At 45.5% G+C, this 17,850-nt stretch overlaps 1 protein-coding gene across 7 annotated transcripts in view; it reads right to left on the reverse strand.

The window, feature by feature from the left end:
* MYO16 (myosin XVI) overlaps window positions 1–17,504 on the reverse strand; it is a 183,567-nt gene extending 166,063 nt beyond the window's left edge. For 6 of the 7 annotated variants that reach the window (XM_048501914.1, XM_048501905.1, XM_048501895.1 and 3 more), the window contains exons 1-3: window positions 17,150–17,504; window positions 8,105–8,368; window positions 5,507–5,577 (exon numbers count right to left, since the gene is read on the reverse strand). In XM_048501914.1, coding sequence (XP_048357871.1) covers window positions 5,507–5,577; window positions 8,105–8,368; window positions 17,150–17,339 — 525 coding nt within the window. In that variant the 5' untranslated portion in view covers window positions 17,340–17,504. Of the gene's footprint in view, window positions 1–2,292; window positions 2,684–5,506; window positions 5,578–8,104; window positions 8,369–17,149 lie in introns of those variants that run through there. The other variant, XM_048501922.1, reaches the window with a different exon arrangement.
* Window positions 17,505–17,850: the final 346 nt, after the last annotated feature.

A 17,850-nucleotide genomic window follows, 5' to 3' on the forward strand; every position in this document is an offset into this window, starting at 1 on the left:
GTGTGCTAAAAGATGACAGGGAGATTGCAGAGAAGCTGAATGAATTCTTTGCATCTGTCTTCACCCAAGAGGAGGTGAGGAAAATTCCTGCACCTGAACCAAGCTTCTTAGGAGGTGAATCCGAGGAACTAGCAAAGATAGTGATAGACAAGGAAGAAGTTCTGGCAGCCATTGATAAACTAAATGCTACCAAATCCCCTGGCCCAGATTGCATTCATCCAAGAGTTCTTAAAGAGCTCAAGCATGAAATTGCTGATGTTCTCACTTTAATATGCAACTTATCCCTGAAATCTGCCTCCATCCCTGGAGACTGGAAGATGACCAATGTCACACCAATCTTTAAGAAAGGGTCTAGGGGGGACCGTGGAAACTACAGGCCAGTCAGTTTGACATCTGTTCCTGGTAAATTAGTAGAATCTATCATTAAAGATAAAATTATTAAACATGTAGAAAAGCAAGACCTGCTGAGAAAGAGTCAGCATGGCTTTTGCAGAGGCAAGTCCTGTCTTACAAACTTACTAGAGTTCTTTGAGGGCGTAAACAGGCATGTGGATCAGGGGGAACCAGTGGACATTGTCTGCTTGGATTTCCAAAAGGCTTTTGACAAAGTTCCTCACCAGAGACTATTGAGAAAACTCAGCAATGAAGGAATAAGAGGGGACGTCCTCCTATGGATTAAAAACTGGTTGAGGAACAGGAAACAAAGGGTGGGTATAAATGGGAAGTTCTCACAATGGAGAGATGTAGGGAGTGGTGTCCCCCAAGGATCTGTTTTGGGACCAGTGCTCTTTAACCTATTCATAAATGATCTGGAAGTAGGGGTGGGTAGCGTGGTGGCCAAGTTTGCAGATGATACCAAATTATGTAGGGTGGTGAGAACCGCAAAGGATTGCGAGGAGATCCAAGCGGACCTTAATAAATTAGGTGATTGGGCTCAGAAATGGCAAATGCAGTTCAATGTAGCAAAATGCAAAATGATGCACATAGGAGCAAACAATACAAGGGTCAGTGCTATCAGTCACAGACCAGGAAAGGGATTTGGAAACAGACCAGGAAAGGGACCCCTCCTTTCAGCCTGACAAAGATTGCTTTGTGATGATCCTTTATGATGACCTGCTTCTAGCCACCAAACATCTAAGTGTTGGCGACCCACATCAGGAATCCCTGGGAAATTGCCTGCAATTAGTGGGCATTTGAGAACCTTAATATATCCATTCTCACTGGTCTTTAGCCAAAGCAACAAGGTGGGTTCATGAAACACAACAAACTTTATTTGGCTAAAAGGGTCTTGCTGGAAAGACTAAATGGCAAGACATCTGCAGCAGCTGGTAGTGGCAGCAAAAACAGCAGAAGAAAAGTTGTTTGAAGAAACATGCAGTCTGGCAGTGGGACTGAGAGGAAGATGGAGAATGCAGAAATAGGAACATCTCTCTTAGAGACCACAAATTAATCAAATTAACAAAATAGTGCACATGTACTTGAAAGACCACCTCCTCCCATAACATCCTACCAGTCCAGATATTCTGCCCAATGACTATTCTTTGCCCCTGCTTGCAGAGCTAGGGCAGGTGTCTGTCAGAGATTGGACTTTTCAGTGATGGCACCTTAGAACATCTTCCCACTGAGACTTGCCTGGCACCTACCTTACTTTCCTTTAGGTGTCAGGAAAAAATATTTCTTTTTCTGCAGATTTCTAATTTAAGGCATTCCATCCTTTTTATTGTCTGATTCTAGTCTGCAGACCGTTTTATTAATGCTAATTTAGGCTGCTGAATGTCTTTTTATGTTCTCATGCTTTGACTTTTTTGAAGACTTGCTTTAATATTGTCACTGTTGCTCTTGTATGATTTTTATTTTATTGTTCCTCTTTGTGAGTTGCCTTAAACAGCATAATTTTTGAATAATTATAAATGCCCAGTTAACCACATCATTCTTGTAACAATCATTTTTAAACAATGTGGTATATTTGAATATATGTATGCAACAGAGTAGTCTGCTGTTATCTGTGTGATTTAGGTCCCTTCCACATGAGCCAACAAACCCAGGGTAACAACAGGATAAAACTCATTGGGGGGAACCACATGGTTCCCGCCCCTAATGTGAGTCCACCCCATGTTTCCACTATCACCCCATGAATCACACTATCAGCAATTCTTTGGTGTTACTGCATCCCTTTCCCCCCAGTCCCTGCTGCCTCTCTGCTGCAAAGCTATCCAGGGGCGGCAGCACGGGTGTGCAGGTCCATGCCTGTCTGGTCCCGGAGCTATGCAGCGGAGGAGGCGGGGAACATACCTCGGTGCAAAGGTGCACTGGCCATCTGCATTGCCTCCGTGGGCTCCATTCCCTGCCTGCACAGAGGCATACGAACAGCCCGATGGCCACATGGGTTGCTTTACCCCGACTGCAACCCACTGTAATTTTCCTGTGTGGAAGTGGCCTCAGGTCCCACTGGGCGGAGCTCTTGGTTTCAGTCTACAGTTCTCGCACGTTACCTAAAGCTGATGGCTGTAATAGTTGCCCTGTGAAGAAAGTATATGGAGTCCTTTATGTTTACTTAGTGATCATTTATCTTGTATGGCAACCCATTACAGAAATTGGATTTTACAAGGCCAAATCCTAGGACCTGACAGCATGGACGTAGGTAAGGGGGGGGGGGTTCTCGGGTTTGAAACCCCCCCATTCATGTCCGAAGCTCCGCCCACTTGTTTGTGGGTTTTTAAAACATTTTAGTGCTTTTTCGGTTTTTGGCCTGCAGGGGGTGCATTATTTGGGATAGCAGCACCAAACTTTCAGGGATTGTTTGGGGGACTCTCCTGATGATACTGCCCGGGTTTGGTAAGGTTTGGTTCAGGGGGTCCAAAGTTATGGACTCCTAAAGGGGGTGCCCCATCCTCCATTGTTTCCAATGGGAGCTAATAGAAGATGGGGGCTACACCTTTGAGGGTCCATACCTTTGGGCCCCCTGAACCAAACTTCACCACACCTGGCATATATTATTAGGAGAGTTTCTTATTGATACCACCCAAGTTTTGTGAAGTTTGGTCCAGGGGGTCCAAAGCTATGGACTCCCAAAGGGAGTGCCCCATCCTCCATTGTTTTCAATGGGAGCAAATAGAAGATGAAGGCTACATCTTTGAGGGTCCATAACTTTGGACCCCCTGAACCAAACTTCACCAAACCTGGGATGTATTATTAGGAGAGTCTCTTATTGATACCCTGAAAGTTTGGTGCTTCTAGCTTAACAATTGCACCCCTGACAGCAGGCACCCCCCAAATTTCCCCAGATTCTCCTTTTAAATCCACCCCTTTCAGCATGGATTTAAAGGGAGAATCTGAGGTCCTCAGTTTAGAAGAAGAAGAAGAGTTTGGATTTATATCCCTCCTTTCTCTCCTGTAGGAGACTCAAAGAGGCTTACAATCTCCTTGCCCTTGCTCCCTCACAACAAACACCCTGCGAGGTGGGTGGGGCTGAGAGAGCTCCGGAAAGCTGTGACTAGCCCAAGGTCACCCAGCTGGCATGTATGGGAGTGCACAGGCTAATCTGAATTCCCCAGATAAGCCTCCACAGCTCAAGCGGCAGAGCAAGGAATCAAACCCGGTTCCTCCAATTAGAATGCACCTGCTCTTAACCACTACGCCACATTGAAAGTGATGCTGTTTCAGGGTGGGGGATAATCCACCCCAAAACAGCATCACTTTCAATGTTGTTTAACTAGGGACCCCAGATTCTCCCTTTAAGGTGGATTTAAAAGGAGAATTTGGACTCTCTATTTTAAACACCATTGAAAGTGATGCTTTTTGGGGGTGGATTCCAGCATCACAGTGGCTGCCCGGAGGGGGGGGGCGCAAACCTCAGATTTTGCACCAGGCTCCATTTTCCCTCTATGCCTCTGCCCAGAGGGGAGGGGCAGGGGAGGGCAGGGCAGGCAAGTCTGCCATCCCCGACCTCGGAGAGCTGCTTTTATAAACACTAGGCCAGGGGCGGGGCTTGGGGAGGCATGGCCATGCCCTAGGGGTAGGTAAGGGTGTTGCCCCACCCCGACCCCCCCATAAAAAGTCTATACCTACGTCCCTGCCTGACAGGTAGGTCTTAGTTACCACTTCCTGGACTAGAGGAGAAAATGCCAAAAAAACCCTGACATGATGCTAGGGGGAAAAAGACTTCCGATTCATTCAGATTCGGCCTTCAGACTTGCTACAAAATTCATTCATCGGCCTTGGGCTGGATAGCCCTGCATGGTATTTGCATTTTTTGATACTTGGAACTGTCTAGAGACCTGATATGTATTTTCTTTTCTTTTATTTCTTTTAAATAATTTTGTTTCATTCAACTGTTTGAGAGTATCTGGATACAGAACCTTGTTTCTCAATATGTTGCTGTAAATAGGGCAAACCCCTCTTTTCCTTCACATGCCCCTCCTGAAAAGAAAAAGCTGTTGTTTTGGACCAGCTTGTCTCTGTTGAATGAGCCTAAGAACCAGGGTCTCAGTGGCTACTACAGCCCAAGGGATACTACAATAAACACTGTAATATTTTGGTGCTTGTTATCTCTTGAATATCTGTTCTATGCCTAATAAACAGCCAGCTACTATGACAGAAATTAGAAACTCTGTCCACATATTATAGTGAACATATATACAACCTACACATACATGCACACATCTGTAAGGAATATGATCACTTCACAAATGAAACCAGTTGTCAGTACTTGGATATATGAGGGGCTTCAATCACTCATTCATCTGAACATGTGCTGAATGTAACATGAGAACTCCTCAACACATGTATGAAGAAAAGTTAACTGCACTTGTTCATGACAGTACTTACATTCAGTGTAACTTGTAGACAGAACTAGTGCGTTTCCCTTAAAGAGCAAACAGCAGTTGCTGAATACAAGGTTAAATAGTAAAAATAATAAAAAGTAATTTATAAAATACAGAAGATTCCAATCTTGACATTAGTTGGCAATGTTACATGCTCACCTAACCCACCCTGATTAGGTAAAAAAAACAGAATAAAACTGTTTTAAGTAAAGAAATCGTTGGTGACAGAGTTGGTGGGATGGCCCCTAACAACCTCCCTCCTCTGTCCTCCTGGACGAACAAAAACATTGAGAAATGCCGAGAAAGCACACATGGCCCAAGGCCACCTGCCTGCCACCCAAAGGGCATTGCTGTGCAGTGATTTGCGCTTAGGAATAACTCTAACTTCAATCAGAAAAAAGTCATATAGGAAAACATGATGCGGCCTTTGTCTGGCTTCAGAGAGGAAACTAGTAATCAAAAAACCCTTTACAAGGAACAGGCCCTGACTAATTAAGAGCTAATGCAGATATTGTGACCTCTCCATGAATGAATGAACTGGAAGGAATTAAACTGGCTGAAATAGAGAAGTAGAATGTGTTTTAAAAGAAAAAAGCAAGGAAAGAAATTAAAGAGTTCCTCAGCTCATCTACCTCTTTGGTGTTTATCTGTATTCCACAGACTAAGACATTCAGTGCTCTTACCAGATGAAGTAACGAACTTCCTGATGAAGTCACTATGTGAGGATCGACACTATCTTTCAATAACTGCAGAACTGAAATGGCAAAGGGAAAAAATGGCACTGCAGCAATTTGTAAGGGCTACTCAGTAAATATGCAAAACATACAGCGTTTACTGTAATCAGTGTATGATTAAAAAGGTTATCAAAGTGATTCTCTAGTATGTGTCAAAACAATATTGCACATGTAGTAAATACACTCATAGTTGGTTTCCGCACATTCAGGCTTACGGGCTTGCACGATTGATGCTGATGAAAGCCCTGCGAACGGCCCCACAGGCTGTGCTGCTGACGGAGTACGTGCCACACAGCCACGCAGCCCCCCGAACAGCTGCCTACCTTTTCCCTGCCTTCCTTCGTTCTGAGGAGGGAAGGGGACACGCCCCCTGGCCAGAGCGACGGCTGAAGCAGCAGAGGCAAGGAGGTTGTGTCCCCTTCCCTCCTCAGAGCGACGGGAGGCAGGGGAAAGGTAGGCAGCTGTTTGGGAGTCCCATGCTGAAAAATGCTGAAAAAGCTCCCCTCGACTTATATGCGGGTCATTAAATTTTTTTGTGTGTTTTTATTTTGCCGGCCAGCAGGGGGCGCAGTTTTTATGCTAGAGGCACCAAGATTTCAGGGTACCCTCAGAAGACTCTCCTGATGATACCAGCCAAGTTTGGTAAGGTTTGGTTCAGGGGGTCCAAAGTTATGGACCCCCAAAGGAGGTGCCCCCATTCCCCATTGTTTTCAATGGGAGCTATTAGTAGATGGGGCTACCCTTTGAGGGTCCATAACTTTGGACCCTCTGAACCAAACTTCACCAAACCTGGCTGGTCTCATCAGGAGAGTCTCTTTATGATACCAGCCAGGTTTGGTGAAGTTTGGGTCAGGGGATCCAAAGTTATTGACCCCCAAAGGGGATGCCCCATCCCCCATTGTTTACAATGGAAGCTAATAGTAGATTTTTCATTTCTGATAATATCCCTCTTAAAATCTAAGTTGGGTTATATTTGGACATACAGATGATGATGGGGAATCCAGTTTTGAAGGATTTTAACTCTTGTGTTTTAGCTTGGTTGCTGGTTGAGCTAAGGTTTTTGTACTTTTAAAGTTATTGTTGATACCATATTGTTCTTGTTGACCCTCTTTTCCACTTACAGAGCCAGTTTACTGTTTTTGTTTGAAATAAATATTCAAAAACATTTAACCTACTGATGCCTCAATTGATGCTGCATTTCCCACCCTCGACTTATACGCGAGTCAATAAGTTTTCCCAGTTTTTTGTGGTAAAATTAGGTGCCTCGACTTATATGAGGGTCGACTTATACACGAGTATATACGGTATATTACAACAAAATGGTTCAAGGGAGGGATTTTCCTAAAGGCTGGAAGACCATGAGCCAGATCACTGAGTGCATTTACCTTCTTGCTGCTTGCTATCCTTGGATAGCTGCTTGCTATCCTGTTATGTGGGAGGTACAACTATAATTGAATCCCTGAAAGGTCTACAGAACACCAAACTATTATTAAAAATAACATTATATTATATTAAGAGCCAGCCTGATCTAGTGATTAAGAGCAGGTGCACTCTAATCTGGAGAACCATGTTTGATTCCCCACTCTGCCACTTGAGCTGTGGAAGCTTATCTGGTGAAGCAGATTAGCTTGTGCACTCCAACACATGCCAGCTGGGTGACCTTGGGCTAGCCACAGTTCTTTGGAGGTCTCTCAGCCCCCACCTACCTCACAGGGTGTTTGTTGTGGCGGGGGGGAGGGAAAGAAGATTGTAAGCCCCTTTGAGTCTCCTTACAGGAGAGAAGCTCTTGTGTCTTTTTGGTCCCATTTTCTTTCTTGTTTAACAGGCCATGTCTAATATTTTTGCAGTGCATTGTGGTTGAATTGATCTATACTGCATAATCCTCCTTGAGACTCAGAGGTAAAGGTGGAATATAAACAAACTATACAAAATAAAATAAAATAAAATAAAAAGTAAGAAGTTGTGATTACTGTTAGAAATACTGTTATTTGCAGTCCGAAATATAATTAGAGAAGAGGATGAGAAATATATTATTTTGACACATATTTGGCCATTCAAGATTTCATTTCACATGTGTTTATGTTCTGCAACAAAAACAAGCACATTTTAACAGATGTCTGTGCATCTGAGAGCATCCATATTGTCTAACTTCTCCCTATTAGGGTGTGAATAAAGTATAGCTGCTTTAGAGAACAGTTGCAAAAATGTTTTGTAAGTTTACCGTTAACCACGACACCTTAAACAGAGGCTCATTCCGCAAATGCAGAATAATGCACTTTCAAACTGCTTTCAGTGCTCTTTGAAGCTGTGCGGAATAGCAAAATCCACTTGCAAACAGTTGTGAAAGTGGTTTGAAAACGCATTATTTTGTGTGTGCGGAAGGGGCCAGAGTTACACCTTTCTAAGCCCACTTACTTCAGTTGACATAGAAAAGGCTCAATTCTACTTAAGACTGCACTGAAATACTGCAAATTCAATCTATTAATTAGATTATAGAAGTTGTTGGGTAGTATAAAATTGCTGACTGCTGCTACATTTCCAAGTTACCTTCTTTGTCGTCATGGCCTACGATGGCGTCCTGTATCATGTCTGAGAGGCTGAAATGAACTCTGTGCTTCCTTCTGCGCTTTGATTTTTTGGCACAGCCTTCCTGCTTCAGAAAGGCCTTTTCCCATTCATAGTATGCTTTTATTTGATCACACCGCATACGTTTCACCAACCGCTGCCGCTGGCTGAGAGGAAGAGATTCTAGCAAACATTGGTCAATTTCCATGTCATGGGATCGAAAAATGTTACATAGCTGGAAACAGCCTGGAAAGACAAGGAAGAATGAAGATTTCATTGTGTTAGTGGTACAAATGTTTCAGGAACGTCTCATAAATCCTCTTGTGGTTTATACTTAACAGCATGAAAGTATTGAGCAAATCTCACTGTACGTACAAGAGCTTTGAAGAACCATTCAGGTCTCTATCAGAAGCCTGCAGCAGCACAGTCTGTCAAATGCTCTCTGCAGTTCCTTATCCTCTTTTTTTCCATTAGAAGAGACCCAGCATGGTGTCATGGTTAAGAAGAGTCTCCACTTTGGTTGGGGGAATAAGATGGAGATGGAGGGTGAGAGGGTGAGATAACTGTTCCAGGAGAGTCCTGGATGAAAACTCTTTGGTGGGCAGGCAGTTGCATAATTAAAGTTGGTTTTGTGAAAGAATAAAAATAGTAAAACAATAAGTATATGACAGAAATTAGCGTGTATGGGTTTGGGTTTTTTGCCCCTATGTGCATCACTTTACATTTTGCTACATTGAACTGCATTTGCCATTTCTTAGCCCACTCACTTAATTTATCAAGGTCCGCTTGGATCTCTTCGCAATCCTTTGCAGTTCTTACCACCCTACATAATTTTGTATCATCTGCAAACTTGGCCACCACGCTACCCACCCCTACTTCCAGGTCATTTATGAATAGGTTAAAGAGCACTGGTCCCAAAACGGATCCTTGGGGGACACCACTCCCTACATCTCTCCATTGTGAGAATTTCCCATTTACACCCACTCTTTGCTTCCTGTTCCTCAACCAGTTTTTAATCCATAGGAGGACGTCCCCTCTTATTCCTTCATTGTTGAGTTTTCTCAATAGTCTCTGGTGAGGAACTTTGTCAAAAGCCTTTTGGAAATCCAAGCAGACAATGTCCACTGGTTCCCCCTTATCCACATGCCTGTTTACACCCTCAAAGAACTCTAGTAAGTTTGTAAGACAGGACTTGCCTCTGCAAAAGCCATGCTGACTCTTTCTCAGCAGGTCTTGCTTTTCTACATGTTTAATAATTTTATCTTTAATGATAGATTTACCAGGAACAGATGTCAAACTGACTGGCCTGTAATTTCCTGGGTCCCCCCTAGACCCTTTCTTAAAGATTGGTGTGACATTGGCCATCTTCCAGTCTTCAGGGATGGAGCCCGATTTCAGGGATAAGTTGCATATTAAAGTGAGAACATCAGCAATTTCATGCTTGAGCTCTTTAAGAACTCTTGGATGAATGCAATCTGGGCCAGGGGATTTGGTAGCATTTAGTTTATCAATGGCTGCCAGAACTTCTTCCTTGTCTACCACTATCTTTGCTAGTTCCTCGGATTCACCTCCTAAGAAGCTTGGTTCAGGTGCAGGAATTTTCCTCACCTCCTCTTGGGTGAAGACAGATGCAAAGAATTCATTCAGCTTCTCTGCAATCTCCCTGTCATCTTTTAGCACACCTTTTTGTTCCTTTGTCATCTAATGGGCCTACTGCTTCCCTAGCTGGCTTCCATCTTTTGATATACTTGAAGAACTGTTTGTTGCTGGTCTTGATGTTCGCAGCCATGCATTCCTCATAATCCTTTTTTGCCTCCCTTACAGCTAACTTGCTTCTCTTTTGCCACCATTTGTGTTCCCTCTCATATTCTTCATCAGTCAAACTGGACTTCCATTTTCTAAAAGACATTTTCTTTTTTCTGATAATTTCTTCAACCTCTCTTGTTAACCATGGTGGCTTTCTTTTGGACTGGGCGCTGCCTTTCCTAACCTGCGGAACACATTCCAGCTGAGCTTTTAAGACTGTGTTTTTAAATAACCTCCAAGCATCTTGGACAGTTTTGACTCTCTTGATTTTCTCTTTCAGTTTCCTGCGTACTATCCCCCCATCTTTGAGAAATTTCCCTTTCGGAAGGCAAATGTAACTACATTAGTAGTTGTCACTTGTTCGCATGCAGAGATACTGAATCTGACAGCATTGTGGTCGCTGTTCCCTATCGGCTCAACAACACTGACTTCCCACACCAGGTCCTGGGTCCCACATAGAATTAGATCTAGGATCACCTCTCCCCTGGTTGGTTCCACAACCATCTGCTCTAAGCCACAGTCATTTAGTATATCCAGGAATGCTCTCTCCTTACTATGACCTGAACATACATTTTTCCAGTTTATATGGGGACAGTTAAAATCACCCATTACCACGACATTTTCGCTTTTGTTGGCCTCTCTAATTTCTTTTTCCATCTCAGAATCCTCTTGCACACTTTGGTCAGGGGCACGATAATATATTCCTAATGTTAAACTGTCCTTCACCCCTGGTATTGATATCCACAGAGATTCTGTAGGGGAACCAGCTCCCCCTTCATTGTCTATTTTATGTGACACTATGCTCTCTTTTATGTAAAGGGCAACTCCACCCCCAATGCGCCCTGTCCTATCCTTCCTATAGAGCCTGTAACCTGGTATAACAGCATCCCACTGGTTCTCCTCATTCCACCATGTCTCTGTAATGCCCACTATATCAAAGTCCTCCTTGCCTGCATCCTCATGGACTCTGTATTCCGAACCGAAGTCACCTCTGCTCCTGTCAGCTTTCCCCCAGGGATCAGTTTAAAAGCTGTTCTGCTACCTTTGTAATGTTGAGTGCCAGCAGCCTGGTTCCTCTTTGGGTAAGATGAAGCCCGTCCCTTTTGTACAGGCCTGCCTTGTCCCAAAAGGTTCCCCAGTTCCTGACAAATCTGAAACCCTCTGTCTTACACCACCTTCTCATCCACGCATTGAGACCCTGTATCTCCGCTTGCCTAGCTTGCCCTGTGCATGGAACAGGTAGCATTTCTGAGAATGACACCTTGGGGGGTCCTGGACTTCAACCTGTTTCCTAGGAGCCTAAATTTATCTTCCAGAACCTCCCGGCTACATTTCCCAATGTCGTTGGTGCCAATGTGGATCACAACTGCTGACTCCACCCCAGCATTGTCTAAAAGCCTATCTAGCTGAAGCGTGACATCCGCAACCTTCGCACCAGGCAGGCAAGTCACCATGCGGTCATCACGCCTCTCACAAACCCAATTCTCTACATGTCTAATCATCGAATCAACCACTACGAGGAGCCCCCCACCTCCCCGAGGGATATCCTCAGTGCGAGAGGATAGCTGATCACCAGCTAAGGAAGGGGTCCCATCTAAGGGAGCATCTTTCCCCACCTCAGACTGGTACCCTCCGTCCCCAAGACCTTCATTCTCCATGACATCTGAAGAGATGTCACCTTGGGAGTGGCACCCGGCTGTTAGGTCCCTGAAAGCCTCGTCTGTCACCCTCTCTGCCTCTTTCAGCTTCTCCAGGTCTGCCACCTTGGCTTCAAGAGAACGCACACGTTCCTTGAGTGCCAGGAACTCATTGCAGCGAGGGCACACCCACGACTTCTGGCCTAGTGGCAGATAGTCATACATGTGACACTCAGTGCAAAACACTGGAAAGCCCCCATCCCCCTGCTGGCTTCCTGCCTTCATATCTGATTTTGTTTAGATATTTAAATATTAAACTTTTAGTCAGTGCCCCCCTGGAGCTATCTGTACCTACTATCCCTCAAGATATGTCCTTATTTATTAAAAGAAAAAGAAAAGAAAAGAAAATTGCGCGCGCCTAATGGCGTGCGCTGCTGGTTCCAGAGACTGAACTAAAGACTGACTGACTCACCTCTCAGCAGCCCCACCTCTCAGCAGTCCAGGACAAAGAGGAACAAGAGATAACCTCTGTTAACCCCTGTTAAGGCCCTCCTCTCAGCAGCCTTACAAGGAGAAAAAGAGAAAACCCCTGCTAACCCCTGTTAAAATACATTGTTTTAAAAGATGTGGCTTTGAGAAAAGCCCACCAAAACGAACACCAGAGCTCACTCTGCTCTTCCAGTCGCCTTCTCCACTCTGCCCAGTCCCCTTCTCCACTCCACTCTCCAGTCTAGGGGCAAAAGTAGCAAAGATTAACCTTTAACATGATTGGTTAGTTCAACTGTAATTCTAGACCAATGAGAGGCTTTTCCATGGGCAGGGAAAAGTATCCCTGATGTATGCTGTGCTGAGTTGAGATAGAGTCTGAGTTAAGTTCTGTATGTGTTGAACTTTGTTATTGCTGAAGAGTTCTGTATAGTTATATAGTCTTGTATAGACTTGTGTAACCTTGCAACTGCTAAAGTAAAAGCCTTCCTATGGAAAGAACATCTTGCAAGGAGAGTATTCTTTTTCAAGGGTGATAGAAGGTTGCAGTGAGTGCAAGAAGACTATAGACTTCTCATCTTACCAGAGTGACTCCGCTTTAAACTCTGCTGACAGTAAGTTTGTGGGAAGAGGTATTGGGACTGTTGGCCTCCCATGGCCCAGATCTTAGCCGCTACACCATAAGGATTCTAATTGAATGGGATGCTTTCTCCTATCTGCCTAAGATGGGGAAAGAAGGATCCTTTGTGTAGGGGTACAAGCCCTGAGAACTTCAGTTGGTTGAAGTCCAAAATGTTACAAGTAGGGATATATTTGCATCTGAAACCAATGTTAAGTATCACCAGAGCATAGTACAACTGTGAACATGTACCATAGGTGTGTGTATTTGTGTGCCATCGTGTACCATTGAATGAAAGAAAAGGAACACCATTTATAGTGAACAAATAAGCCAAACTGAATAAAATTTTGTGCTTAAATTTCTCACTGAGATCAGAGCCAGGCTTTTAATTAGCTACTGGGCAGATTCTTCTCTCTGGCAACTTGGAAATAGCCTGAAATAGCATTTGCTTCAAGGTTGTTATACCTATCTATAGTTTCATTAACTTTGCTTACTTATGAGGTTGTACATGACCATCAACACAAATAATTTGTTATTTAAGTTGTTTATTGCATCCATGTGGAACAGAATGATTGTATTCACAGACTCTTTTATATATTATACTTTTGATTAATAAAAGCTAGATATTTACATTGTTGTTATTGCCAACCGACACACTGTTTATATTGTTGTGGATAACTGAAGTCAGCAGAGTATGGTCTTGCAGTCTTTATTGTTATTTAGTTACTTCATTGTTACATGGTAAAGTGTCTCCTCTTGGGACTGTTCTTGCTACTGATGTGGCACAGAGCACCCACAGTAAATGAAGTCCTCTTCTGATATTACGTCCACATGAGCTTACTAACATGTATTGGGAACACATGGTCCTTGCAATGGACCTGATACATGTGATTACCATTTTGTGCGTGGAGACTGTGTGTGCATATGTGTGCCATCAAGTCACAGGGGAGTTATGGTGATCCCATAGAGTTTTCAGGGTAAGAGGCAATCAGAGATGAGAAGGAGGAGGAGGAGGAGTTTGGATTTATACCCCACCTTTCTCTCCTGTAAGGAGACTCAAGGTGGTTTACAAGCTCCTGTCCCTTCCTCTCCCCACAACAGATGCCTTGTGAGGCAGGTGGGGCTGAGAGTTCGGAGAGAACTGTGACTAGCCCAAGGTCACCTAGCAGGATTGTAGGAGTCCAGAAACACATCTGGTCACCAGATAAGCCTCCGCCACTCAGGTGGAGGAGTGAGGAATCAAACCCAGTTCTCCAGATTAGAATCCACCTGCTCTTAACCACTGCACGACGCTGGAAACTACATACATTAAACATTCAACCATTGCCCAATTTATATGAAATGGCAACCACATATACTGGATGCATCACGGGGTCCTTGTGATGTTGGCAAATTCAGTTTATGTGGATGTCTCACCTGAAAAGGCCTGCCATCTCAGACACATTTCAGCCATGAAGCTTTGGTTGACTGAGTACTAAGAGGCCGGAAAGTGTAGTGCCAAGTCTGCAACAGGGCTCTGAATCCAGGGAGATGCTCCCTGAGGTTGACAGGTTGACTTAGGAGTTCCTGAAAACCTGGAGGGAGGGACCTCAAAAGTCTAGGCATTTGGCATTTCCTTGATGGCTTGAGTTGGCCCTTTGGATCTAATGTGTAGCATACTACCAAGATTCATGTTGCGAAAGGACAGGCTTACTGGCTGTTTGTGTAAATATGTTTATGTGTAGGTGAGATGCTAGCTCTCTCCAGGCAGGGCTTTAAGCATTCACCTTTCCTGCTGTTTTCTTTTAAAGCTTTTAGAGTCTCATTTGAGGAGTCTTCAAAAAGTGCACTGGTTAAACACACAAATCCCTTCACTGATCTCCCTGCTCTTCCTCTGCTACCTTCTTTCTCTCCAAATTTAGATACTTAGTTCCTCATCAGCAGAGACCTAACTTCTGGCACCCACAACAATACCAGGCACATAGACAGAGGAAAGATCTTATATCTAATTCTGAACCTGGCCCTCATGCAGATCAATAGATCCAGAGAATGGGGACAAGTTCAGAGAAGGGGGTATTCTTCACTGCAGCAGGGGGGAAACCCAGGTTTCCAGAAAAAATGTGGGCTTACCAAAACGGGGAAGGTTTAAATCACCCAAATCGAGAGAGGAACATTTTTTGAGTCTGCACTGACAGCATAGTCCTGCTGTGAGTGGGAAGGGGAAGAGGGGGATGGCTCAGCCAAACAGAACCTCTGGAGAGCGCACTGCTGCCCCCAGCACCGTTGCCACTGCCTCACTTCTGCAGGCAGGCAGGCAGGCAGGCAGGCAGGCCGGAGGGTGGGGGGAGGAGCCCCCACTGCATCCCTTTTGCCTGCTGAGGCCCCTCCTACCACTGCCACCTGCTGCCTGTAAAGGAAGGGCATGAGCCCCCCCCCCACCCTGTGTTGCTCACTCCATCTGCCTCCGATGCCACCACTGCCTCTCCTCTGCCAGTTGCGGGCAAGGGGGAAGGGGGAGGAGCTGCCACACGAACAGAGTGGACAGGGAAGACCTAGTGAGAACAGCAGTTCCGCAGGTGGGTGGGTGGGCGGCCCCAACAGCCAAGCAGGAGGGGAGAATCGGGTCCCCCCCAATAAATCCCACGGGTCCCCACTTGTATTTAAAAATGGTGGTGGCATTGGGAGAGGGCTGACCCCGATGTTTTGCACAAGGGATCACCTTTTGAAGTTTTGGCATCCTTAAGAGCCAATAGGAAGAATCCAACCCCTCAGCCTCGATTTAAATTCCTGGTGCAACATTATAAAAACTGGACACATTCTATGGGATAAAAGGTAACACCCTTGTTAGTGCAAAGATTGGTCTCAAAATAATTTCAGAAAAATACACAAATATCTGTGATTTTCATCGGCACTCAAGGACCGGGTTTTTTTCTTGTTAAGTCACAGCTGGGGAATGGGGAGGTGGTTTTCTACTCCATGTCACACTGCTGGAGGTCTGCCGTCCAAATACTGGCCAGCGTCAGGGCTGAGACTGTAGGACTGGTTCAAGGTCACCCAGCAAGCCCCCATGATGGGGGGGGGCGGTCTGAATCTGGGATTCTGAGGTTCTCTGGTCTGACTCCTTAACCACTATAGCCCACTGGCTCTCAGTGACAGAATATGTGCTGTCATTTCTAGCATTTGGTTTAAAGATGCTGCCATCTGTCACTGAGTCACATTCTTCTCCCCTCCCCCTTTTTGGAAAGAGTCCTGTCAAAACAAGAATGCAGCAGCCACCTCTTTGCCTTCCTGACAGTGCCCCCCCCCCCACCCCCGGTCCAGAGGCCAGCTGATGAAATGAACGGACAGTGTGGAGAGGGGCGGTGGGAAAGTTCAACGGGGAGAGCTCACAGGACTTTCCATCACTCAAATCATCATATCCAAGCTCACTGACCCATTGCTTCCTCAAAACTGGCACACAGGAAAAGGGAAGCGCTCAAGTTAACGTAGGGATGAGCAAACAGATTTATGCCTGTATAACACACATTAGTATTTGATACCACAAATACAGACTCTGCTATTATATTATTTGTCTTCTATAGATCAGAAACAGCACCACAAGTTTTCAGAAAACAAAACCAGAAGAGAATATGTGCACTATCCCTCAAGCAATTGAGTGAGACAGCACTAAGATCGACTTTCTGAAACATGTGCTGGTTCTAACCCCACTCTGGATTAAAAAAAACAATCACACCATCTACCTAACAGAGAAAATTCTGCCAACCACACTGCTATGAAGAAAAGCAACAACCCTGCACTGACACAGCGAATCAACGTCTGTCCTTGAGGGAATCGATAAAGGATTGCAGCATGCCTCGTTCTGTAACCTCTTCTTCTTCTTCTTCTTCTTCTTCTTCTTCTTCTTCTTCTTCTTCTTCTTCTTCTTCTTCTTCTTCTTCTTCTTCTTCTTCTTCTTCTTCTTCTTCTTCTTCTTCTTCTTCTTCTTCTTTATTTTTAGTCAAAAGCACCAGGCGAAAATTTGCTACGTGCTACTCACTAAGTATGTCATAAAAACTCTCTTCTCTTTGAAATTAGAATAACCTGGTCAGACGCCCTTGAAGCTGCCCTTCACCCACAATTCTGCAGACAGGCAGCTGTTTATTTCTTTTTTTCTTTTTATTTATTCTGTAGACTTTTATACCCCCCTATCCCCGAAGGGAATAAACCCCAGAAAGATAATAGAAAGGTTTGAAAAATGAGTCAAATAATGAAGTTCTTCGACTACAATAGGCAGATGCTGCTTGCATGTTTAAAATGGGAAATCTCTCTCTCTCTCTCTCTCTCTCTCTGTGTGTGTGTGTGTGTGTGTCCTACACGCAGGCACGCGCGCGCACACACACACCCCCCCTAGCCGCAATGACTTATTTGTAACTGCAAAGAACAGGAATGGGTGAACTGAAGAAACATCTGTCAGCAAGCAGCATCAATGAACCCTGGCGGCGACTCTGAGGGGGCACTTACAGCCTTTGATGAAATGGTACTGAGACATCCTCTCCTCCCCGGCTGGCTCCAACCTCTCCTTCGGATATCGCAGTGACGACGGCCCAGAAAGGCATCCTTGGGCGCCTCCCCTCAGGCCTGAGCTCCCGCGTCCATCCTCTTGCCCGGGCAGCCCCCCGCGGCCTCCCTCCTCCCTGCCGGCCGTGGGCATTCATTCATTCGTTCAGCAGCAGCAGCAGCAGCAGCAGCGGTGTGTTCCCAGCCATGGCTCCAGCCCCCGTCACGGCCGCATCGTTGACTCCCGTCCCCCGTCCCCACGAAGAGCCGGGATTAATCGGGGCGCCTGGGAGCCCCCCCCCCCCCCTTCATGCCTCCAGCTCGGAGCCCGGCTGCTGCAATGCGGCTCTCGCAGCTCCGCTCGGCAATTGTGTGCAGCCGAGGGCGGGGGGCGGGGGCGGGGGGCGGAGGGGGGGTCTCTGCGCCTGGAACTGGCCGGATGCTGAGAGAAGCCTTTATTTTTAGCTGCCTCCGGAGAATGGGGCTGGTCTCACTTGTTGCCAGAAATAGACACCGGCTTCTTGCAGCAGCAGCAGCAGCAGTCAGAGCCGGCGGCTGGTCCCCGAGATTGGAGCTTGTCTGACGGGGGGTGAAGAGGCCACCCTGTCTGTCCTCTGCTGCTTCGCCAGGGACTTCGGCTGAGCTGTCAGTGGGATTACCCCCCC

The sequence above is a fragment of the Sphaerodactylus townsendi genome, linkage group LG01, assembly GCF_021028975.2.
Source record: "Sphaerodactylus townsendi isolate TG3544 linkage group LG01, MPM_Stown_v2.3, whole genome shotgun sequence".
Lineage (NCBI taxonomy): Eukaryota > Metazoa > Chordata > Lepidosauria > Squamata > Sphaerodactylidae > Sphaerodactylus > Sphaerodactylus townsendi.